The 10,187-nt window shown below is 40.2% G+C and overlaps 1 protein-coding gene across 1 annotated transcript; it reads right to left on the reverse strand.

Moving 5' to 3' along the window:
* Positions 1 to 19: 19 nt before the first annotated feature.
* Positions 20 to 8,890, reverse strand: flot1b (flotillin 1b). Its single transcript, XM_031744239.2, has 13 exons — positions 8,743 to 8,890; positions 8,076 to 8,126; positions 7,606 to 7,681; positions 7,287 to 7,377; positions 4,529 to 4,672; positions 4,242 to 4,361; positions 3,457 to 3,552; positions 2,922 to 3,074; positions 2,654 to 2,835; positions 2,521 to 2,566; positions 2,266 to 2,403; positions 1,670 to 1,834; positions 20 to 1,572 (listed from the first exon to the last, which is right to left on the reverse strand). The coding sequence occupies exons 2-13, from the start codon at positions 8,116 to 8,118 to the stop codon at positions 1,543 to 1,545; spliced, it is 1,284 nt and encodes a 427-aa protein (XP_031600099.1). The 5' UTR covers positions 8,119 to 8,126; positions 8,743 to 8,890; the 3' UTR covers positions 20 to 1,542.
* Between the last annotated feature and the right edge of the window lie 1,297 nt (positions 8,891 to 10,187).

Below are 10,187 nucleotides of genomic sequence, written 5' to 3' on the forward strand. Positions count from 1 at the left end.
AAAAGATCAAAAGGATTCATCGATTGAAATATATTTTATTATAAGTCTAACATAGATGATGTTTAATATTTGATACAAGCAGCCAACTTTCACACTATATCAACAAAGACTGAAAATGCAACATTTAAAAAAAAAAAAAAAAAAGGGAAGAAGAAAGTATTAGTCACTAGAAAGCACTAAAGGAGACAGGCGGATTCTGGCTTTCATCTACAGTCCTAAAAAGTGACAAACTGGCTTAAGATCAGTTTGATATGAGGAACTGTTCCCTGATGAGTTTAACTAGTCTTAAACTGATGACTGAGGAGTTTAACCAGGCACTTGGTTGCAAAATGCAGAGAGTGATTCTAAAAAAATCGGACTACTTTAAAGCAGGAAAAAGACAAGACAAGGCGACTAAACTCAAGGCAGCACACATAACAAAGCAGTAGGCTGAGCTACCTAGTGATGGTCCTTCTTTACTTATGACAGCTGTATAAAAAGGCAGTTACAGTGAAGAAGAAAACAGAGAAAGGTTCAACATACTTTCATTGGCTTTAACAGGAAATCTAACCAAACCATAAGTTGTTCCAACCACCCACTTCCTCCCTCCTCCTTTCAAGACACAAAGAAACTCCTCCCACTTGCAGTTCCAGCCGATAACATTGTTGCCAACAATGTAATCCATTACTACAAAGAGACTCTGTATCTCATTGTACAACTGTACAGTGAAAATAAAGGCATTCTATTCTATTCTATACTATTCTAGACTCACATATGTCTTTTTGCAATGAACTAGTAGACAAAGAAGAGACATTCGGTCTTTTGTGATTAGTACATCAAAATATTAACAACATTTCAACACACAAAACTCTGAGGTGATTTGATAAACGCTCTCAGCAAGATTTCAGTCAGCCATCTAGTGGTCTAAATGTATAATGTACATTGCGCTAACGTTTGGTTTTTAGGGTCTCACTTGGTCAGAACCTCATTCTCTCGTGCTCAGAGCCTCCAGGTGAATGATCAGATTTAATAAAGGGGTGTGTAGCAGTGGCAGAAGTGTAGCAGCATACTCAGTTGGGCTCCCTGAAAGTGTATGTTTTGCATTATTTGATTAATTTAAAGGCACAGAAAGAAAATAGAATAAGGCTATAAAGCTTTTCCTAAATTTTCATATTAAAAAGTAAAAAAAACAAACAAACCAACAAACAAACGTAATAGTTCATTGACCTAGTCCCTAAAAACTGGGCTTCTATGTATTAGCTGAGGCTTTTGCCAGCCAAAGACAGAAGTTGTGCAGTCGCTGTATCACGTGAGGCTGGTTGCAATGTGACCTGCAGCATGAAGCACAGCAGCACAGCTCAGGGACATGAAAAGAAAACCACACAACAGGGGAAGAAAAACTTTGCCTTGTTTAGACTGGGGGAAGGACGAGTGAAAAGCATGCTTTCACACAGACAATGAGAAAGGTTTACAGTGTTTACAAGTCAGTACAGTCGTTACAGGTACGAGGAGATGTGGAGCTCTTTGTCTAAATATTGTTGACACCTCTCCTGATTACTCTTCTCAATGCCCCCGGGTGGTCTTCCCTGCAGCCTGCGAGGTCAAAAACACAAATATGAATGAAATAACACGTGTACTCGTTTTAAAGTCTGTTACGAAGCCTATTTGATGCATTTCATGCAAACTGCACCTGGGAGATGTCGATTCCAGTGAGTTTTTCTACAGCGTTCGGCAGCTTGGTCATGATGTCCAACACTTCTCCAGCAAGTTTGGAGGCTCCTATATCTGCGCCACCGCTGGAAACCATGGTGATCTTCTGTGTCGCTGACAGTGGCTTGCTGATTTCCTCTGCCATCTGCAGAACAAGAAAGATCAGAATTAGTACACTGAAGGAGCGTGATATGCGTGCGCCTTCAAAGTGTACCATCTGTGAGCTAAGAAGCACGCTAGTCAGCTAATTTTTCTGAAAACTGAACAAAGAATAACGATTTCAAAGCAAAATCTCAAAGGTTTAAAGCAACAATGTATCAAGCTTTGCGATATAAAGGTATATAATTAATATACCTTTTATGAATAACAGTTGAGTTGTGATTGCTGAAATTTGGTTAAAAATATTTTAAAATCTTAAAAAAAAGAAAAAAGAAAAAAAAGAATTTTTGCAAAATTTTTATGTAAAGGGAAGTAAAATAAAATCAACATTAAGGACTAGCTCTGATGAAAATGGGTTGAAAGGCTAATATAAAAAACAATATTCATGATATTTTTATCCATCATAGTCAAACTGACCAGTGGCAGTTTCTCCAGCAGCATGTCCACCATGGCTCCTTCTTTGTACTGCTTGAAGGCCTCTGCCTTCTTGCTCATCTGCTCGGCCTCAGCACGGCCCTTAGCCTCCACGGCAAAAGCCTCTGCCTCGCCCTTCATCTGCATGACGACACACAGAGCAGAAAAGACTGTGATAAGAGTGACGATGGCAGTAGTCTCATGAAGCAGGAGAGAAAAGAATGCCACATTATGACAGAAAAGAGGGGCGGTTCTCACTTTGATGGACTCTGCCTCAGCCTCAGCTTCCATGATGAGCTGCAGGCTGCAGTAGAAAGGAAAAAAAAAAAGAATGAGTTTTTTGTTGTTCAGTTCAAACTATACAGAAGCAACATTATGATTTAGTGCTCACCGCTGGGCCTCAGCCAACTTCTCCAGTCGGTATTTCTCAGCTTCTGCAGGTTTCTTAACCTTGGCCTCCAGCTCCTTCTCCTTGCGTATGATCTCCTGGTCCTGCAGAGTAATCTGCTGCGTACGCTCCACCACTTGAATCTGCATCTTCTCCTCTTCGATGCGCTGCTTGGTCTTGGCCACCTGAAATGGAAATTCCAACAATTCTCAGCTTACCATCAATAAAAACACAACATTTTGGACTTGGCCAGGCATTATGATGAGTGTACCTGAAGCTGATAGGCCATTTCTGACTCTGCCTTTTTGGCGTTGACCTCAATGTCATAAGCTGCTTTCTTCAGCTCATAGTCTCGCTGGGCTTTCGCCATTTCAATCTCATTCTTGTACTGAGCGGACACCTTCTCCTGCATTGCGTGTGCCTCCTGAAAATGAACAGTACAGGACAGAAAGACAAATTTGGTACTGCTCATCAGCATTATCTTGTCATTGCATGTCATTGTCCCATCTTTCTCCCCTCTCCCCAACCAGTCTATGCAGATGGCTGCTCCCTGAGCTTAGTTCTATTGGAGGTTTCTTCCTGTTTAAGGGAGTTTTTCCTTCCCACTGTCACCAAAGCGCTTGCTCATAGGGGATCATATGATTGTTGGGGTTTTCTCTGTTTTCTTTGCATTATTGTAGGGTCTTCACTTTACAATATAAAGCGCCTTGAGGCAACTATTGTTGTGTTGTTGTGGCGCTATCTAGATAAAACTGAATTGAAATGAACTGAACTGAACAGGCAGAGTGACATTGATGATTATTTACCTTAATGACAGCATCTCGTTTGTATTGAGCCTCTCCAATCCTGGCATCCTTCTGCACCTGAGCTGTTCTGGCTTTACCCAGCGAGTGGAGGTAGTCCTGTAGGAGAGACAGAAAGAATGACAGAAAGTGACAACCGACTACCAGAGAGCCTTATTCAGGCATTGAAAAGCAAAGTAGTACATCAGACAAACGAGTAATGTCGTTACCACAGAAGCACTTAGGCCTCATTTATGTCTACTGGGATGGCTCCAGGCTGGGAGTCGGGTGAGTCAATATCAATCACTTAAGAACATTACAGTAACAGAGGAAATCATACAAGACTAAACGCTTTGAAAACCTACATATTTCTAATGAATTTAGTCCATCAGCAGTTGGCTTTTTTGGGGAGGCAATTTTTTGCATTTATTTGCTTATTTTTAGTTGTCTGTCACAGATCCCGCATATTATAACTCGACCATGCATCGTTTCCGGTTGTACCAAATATAATGCTCTGATAGAATATTCAAGATCTCATGGTAGATAAGCTGTCTGTTGACCCCAACACACGTTACAGGTTTTCCACGCAAAGCTTGCCTTATTTCAGCTTGCCATATTTAAAACAAAATCCTATTTTTCCTATACATGCATATTCAATCACCCACTGAGGAACTGACAATGGCCACCTGGAAAGGTTTAGCATATCCCCCATGCCAATTTGTGACCTTACAGCGTATTTTGTGATGTTTTTACAGTCGGAGTCTTGTCACCAGGGTTGGAAGAAGAAGAACTCAACAGACTTGGCATACCTGATCGTCATGAACATCTTTCAGCGTGTAGCTGACGACACCAATCCCCATGTTGACCAGGTCAGAGGAGGCTACTTTAAAGACCTGCTCAGAAAACTTCTTACGATCCTGGTAGATCTCCTGCACACACACACACACACACACACAAAGATTTGTACACGTGAAGTTACATAATGTTAAAAAAAAGAAAAAAAAAGGCATGCCCTGTGCTAGTACTGAATAATAAACATTATAATTTTGTGCATAAAAGTTCTGCAAAATGTATTTTAGGGCTTCAATGAACCAACCTCTACAGTCAGGTGGGCAATGATGGCTCTCTGGTGTCCCTCCAGTGTCTCCAATGCAATCTGAGCAATCTCAGCCTCAGACTTTCCCATGAACATCTGACAGGCAGCCGCCAACATCTCCTTGTTCTGGCCCTGGATCTTCACCTGGAAAAAAAAAACACAGGTTAATGCAAACTCATTAAGACACTGCTATGAATCCTCCATAATGCTTCCTGTGTGGCCCGTGCTACAGACAGACAGATGTTTATTTCACCATGAAGAAAATGGTTTATAACCTTTATAGCCTAAGATCCAGCAAATCATTCTTGTCTTCTGTGGAGTGCATGTGACATGTCAAGCATAAACTATGCAGTCCTACAAATTTATGAGTCCTACTGTACTGTGAAAAGGAAATCCTTTCTAGCGATGCCACACTTGTGGGGATTTGACTAACAGACAACATGGCCTGTTTTTACAGCTTCCACATTTTATGGCAGCAAGTGAGGATGTGATACATGTTTTGCAGATATTGTTTTTCTATTGCTAAGGGTGAAATTGTTTCTTCAATATGAGATTCTTGAGTTTAATTTACCAGGATTTCAAAAAGTACCGTAATTTTAACCATTTCAAAATGAAACTTTTAATCAGTGGGACTTACTAAATGTGTTTTCAACCCATGTTGGTACTTCAGGGAGCAGAGGGCTGAGTGTGGCAGAGAGGATTTTACTCAGAATTGTAGAAGTGGACTCAGACTTATTGCTTTCAGAGCAGGAGGAGGGAAAATATTGGAGCAGGAAGTTGAGAGCTCAGGAGGAGGACACAGCAGCTTTTCCGGAGCCTGAAAAGTCTGAATTTATCAGCCAATTTGTTGGCATTGTAAAAAAGGGGAAACAGACACACGCGCGCATGTGTGTAAATGAAACTCATACCCCTAGCCCTAAACCTAATCATAACCTAATTGTAACCCTGACACAAAAACACATTTTGAGCCTCAAAGATTTACCTCCAAACTCATGGGGACGGGCATTTTGTCCCCATAAGTGACACACACACACACACACACACATAATCAGCTAAAAGTTATTAAACTATTTACTCTGTTGATTTACATAACCAATAATATACTGCTAAAAGCTAATTAAACTGTACCTCGCCTTGAACCTTTTTTTATTAATTCAGTTTTAATCATAATGAGATTCACTTGAAACTGTTTTTGAGCATGAAACATGAAAACAGGACACTGCCCACAACCACCAAGACCAGTGTGCTTGTGATTACAATAAACACTAAATACACAACCAGGTTTTAAAAAACAAATGTCAGCGCAAACAAACCAGAGGGAGATGCTCATCTCTGAAGGCAGGCTTAAAACTAAAAACAGTCCTTAGTTTTATCCATGTGCATAGCATGACTTAGATACTCTAGGATCAGAATATACTGTATCCAATTTATAGCTAGTTCAGTTACTTGAGACAAAATCTTCAAAATTAGGCAGTTCATCAAAGTAGCTATCTTTGGTAGGTGAGACCTCTTTTAAATGAAGACCAACAAAGCTTCAGCTGCAGATGATTCACTGGACAAGCTGGTGTTCCAGTGGTTTAAGCCAATAAAACCAAATCCCACAGCTTCTGAGCCCTAGCTTATACATTGCTTTTCCACAATAAACTTTGGGTGTCATCATTTTTGCCTCATGTCAAACTCCTCAAATGCTGGTAGGGCTGTGCGATATGACCAAAATCTCATATCCCGATATAAGAATTCTATCGTCCGATAACGACATAAATCACAAAAATGTAACATTTTCTGTAAATTCTGTGAATTTCGGGCAGCTCGTCTTGCGGGAAGTGTTTCCAGCTGCGCGTCATGTAGCTGGAGTCCAGTGTTTTAACCGATGCATGAAACTATACATTTTTAGACATAAGTTGTAACGGCCGCCGTTTTCTTTGTATTTATTACATGGCGTGCTGCGGGGCAAAGCCTGTTCTAACGTTTTAGTCTAAGGTTTATTTTTTAGCACCTGGCGGCTCTTTTTTACTTCTCATCCGTAAATAATCTGCTCTTTCACGTGATTCAGTTTATTTTGAAAAGTCTCAACAGGATCTTGAGCTTTATTGTGAAAGGTTTATGTGGAACATAAACAAGAGGACACGCGATGCTGTTACCATCGTTGTTGCTAACCACAACGCATAAAAACAGGCGCTTGTCCGTCTGTAGTGTGGTTATATAAAATATAAGAGAAAGAGAGAACTTTAAGAAATTAATATAGCCACTACAGTGACCATCAAAACGATGAAAAAATATTGCCGTAAACAGTTTATTTTGCGACACCACGAAACAAACGATAGCGTAAAATGAAACGATAGACGTTTTTATATCGTCATCCGATATATATCGTTATATCGAACAGCCCTAAATGCTGGCATGTCCTCTTTTGAGCTTTTCCCTTCCTACTCATTCATCTGGCTTTCCTACACCTCATCATCCAACAGCACGACTATGATCCCTTTCGACGATTCACTTTCACTGATGATTGAATTTCTTTCTGATTACACTACATGTGCAGACTTTACTTCCACATTGAGGTGTGCACCGACAGCAGCACAAACTTGAAACTACAGAAAAAGTGGATCAAATTTAATGTTGACTTAAAAATGATGGATAATACTTTCATTATTCTCTTTGTGAGAGTTGATTTTAAAGGCAGTTTTGTGCCATGTGACATCTAAATATTCCCAATCCGTTGTAACTTCAAATTCTGGAAAAAGTTCTCAAAGCATACCTGCGCAATGCCGGTGACAGAGATAGGGACACCATGGCGGGTGTAGACTTTGTCACTCTTCACATTTAGAGTCAGGGTGTTGAGGGTGATCCTGATTAGAGCAAAAACAAACATACAAAAAAAGGAAGGGTGGAACTGATGAGATTCATAAACTGAGAGCAAGGGTAACAGTAACACTGGAGAAACTAAGATTGATTCCCTGATAATGGCAAGCTTCCCTGTTGGCGGGTCTGTTTTTATTTCACACTACAATGAACTGCATAGCAATGTTGAGCTATAAAAACTACACAAGGGGAATTCAAATTAAAATGGGAATTACCTCTGGATCTGTTGAATACACGGCAAGACAAACACTCTTCCTCCAGCAATCATTAGAGGTGGAGAACGGCCGCAGCCTGGCAAAAGAGGGGAAACCAAACATAAACAAACCCATCCAGTAAGAGTCACTCATTCAGGAACTGATTCAAGAGAGCACAGCTGAACTTGTAACCTTTTATGACAGTGCGACTCAGGCAATTCATCCACAACAGCTTGCACCATTGGAAAATTCCTAGCTTACTCTAAACTGTCAGCAAGTCTTGGCCAACCTTATCACAAGACACATGTGACACTTGTACACAACACTTCACTCTAACAATCCAATTCCAGGATTACGGTCTTTTGTTTATTACACTGATCTTTCTGAGCTGCAAGTTTCTAAACAACAATAAAGCTTGCAGATGCTATGGTGAGAATATTCTCATGTGTTGTTCACAGAAACAATCACAGAAACAATAATGAATCCATTACCAGACACCACCATCGCTTCATTGGGTCCACATGTGTAAAACATCTTGATTCCTGATTTGAGACACACACAAAAAACTTGTGAGAAAAAAAAACAATGGACTTGATTTACCCTGTAAAAGTGTTTAAAGTAGAAAATAAATAAATGTATGACATGTATAAAGAGACAGGTGGACATTTAAAAAAAAATGTATCCACCAGTACAAAACCCACTGTTCAACACACAAAATAAACATTAAGTCATTTTTTATTTCAGCGTCTTATTGCTTATTTAAAGGCAATGAGTCCTATGCTGCCAACTATATTTTATTCATATCAGTTTAAACCATTTAAACCCAATTAGGTTTCCATGTTTTCCCAGCGACCCTCGAGGCTCCTCCCACTCCCAACAGCCCTAATCTTCACACGCAACTTGGACTTTCAATGCAGTAGCTGGAGCAACAAAAAAGCACATAAAGCACAAAAAGGGTACCGATAATAGCAAACAAACACGGGTCTTGGGTGTAAATTTAAAAACTTTAAAGAAAGCGATCTAACCTGCAAATTAAAATTCGCTATCTCGCTGTTTAAAGGCAGTGGATCGAGTCTGGGTCGATAACGTGGGGGTTAAAAAACTGCCCAGTATTTACGCTACAGCTCCGTGTTAAAAAGAGCACTCCGGTTAACTTACCGTTATCCGGTCAGGTCGAAAGGAAACCTCCCTTTTTATATAAAAATTATAATAATAGTAAAATAAAGTCCGTTTTACTGGTGCGACGGTGAAGCTGAGCGTCGCTGTCCGTACGCTGTAATCAGAAAAATGTCTGAGTGGGAAGTGCTCTGCGACCACGCCCATCCTCACGCTGACAGTGACGTAAGTGTGTCTGTTGTCATCTGGCGGTTTAGAGCGACAACTGCACCTCCACCACATCTATTTATCTATCTAGCAAAGAATTTATGATATCATGATACAAGGTTATAATAGTTAACTTAAACTAAAAGAAATAAAGAAACAACTTTTGAAAAATCTAAAAACACAGAATAAATATTCTTAGTTTTAATATTTGTAATTTTGGTTAAAAACACTATAACTTGCCTGATGAGGCAATGATGAACGTGTATTGAGACATTGGATGTGTACATGTTGGTGAGTCACCCACCTTTAAAAAGTTGTTTTTTCACAGTAATACCTGTGATGATTTTCCTAAGTCTTGCCTCTGACATACACTACCGGTCAGTTTGGACACACCTTCTCATTTAACAGTTTTTCTTTATTTTCATGACTATTTACATTCTAAATTCTCACTGAAGGTATCAAAACTATGAATGAATACATATGGAATTATGTAGTAAACAAAAAAGTGTGAAATAACTCAAAACATGTTTTATATTTTAGATTCTTCAAAATAGCCACCCTTTGCTTTGATTACTGCTTTGCACACTCTTGGCATTCTCTCGATGAGCTTCATGAGGTTGTCACCTGAAATGGTTTTCCAACAGCCTTGAAGGAGTTCCTAGAGATGCTGAGCACTTTTTGGCCTTTTTGCCTTCACTTCATCCCAAACCATCTCGAAAGGATTTACGTGGATTTTAGTGACTGTAGAGGCCAGACCATCTGTCGCAGCACTCCATCACTCCCCTTCTCGGTCAAATAGCTCTTACACAGCCTGGAGGTGTGTTTAGGGTCATTTTCCTGTTGAAAAATAGATGATAGTCCAACTAAATGCAAACACGATGGGACGGCATGTGGCTACAGGATGCTGGATGCTACACCCCCACAAACCATCACACCTCCTCCTCCATGCTTCACGGTGGGAGCCATGCATGTAGAGGCCATCCTTTCACCTTTTCTGCGTTGCACAAAGACACAGCGGGTGGAACCAAAGATCTCAAATTTGGACTGATCAGTCCAAAGCACAGATGTCCATTCCTTCTGTTTCTTGGCCCAAACAAATCTCTTCTGCTTGTTGCTTTTTCTTCAAGCAACCATAAAGGCCTGATTCGCACAGTCTCCTCTGAACAGTTGATGTTGAGATGTGTCTGCCACTGGAACTCTGTGTGGCATTCATCCGGGCTCTAATCTGCGGCGCTGCTAACTTGTGATTTCTGAGGCTGGTGACTTGGATGAATTTATCC

The sequence above is a fragment of the Oreochromis aureus genome, linkage group 11 (assembly GCF_013358895.1).
Source record: "Oreochromis aureus strain Israel breed Guangdong linkage group 11, ZZ_aureus, whole genome shotgun sequence".
In the NCBI taxonomy this organism is placed as follows: Eukaryota; Metazoa; Chordata; class Actinopteri; order Cichliformes; family Cichlidae; genus Oreochromis; species Oreochromis aureus.

Coding starts and splice junctions, on each gene's coding strand:
- flot1b (XM_031744239.2), bottom strand. CDS start 8,118: ATGTTTTACACATGTGGACCCAATGAAGCGATGGTGGTGTCTG. Junction 2,404..2,520: donor CTGAGGCAGAGTCCATCAAA/GTGAGAACCGCC, acceptor GTCGTCATGCAG/ATGAAGGGCGAGGCAGAGGC. Junction 1,835..2,265: donor TGCTGGAGAAACTGCCACTG/GTCAGTTTGACT, acceptor CTTGTTCTGCAG/ATGGCAGAGGAAATCAGCAA.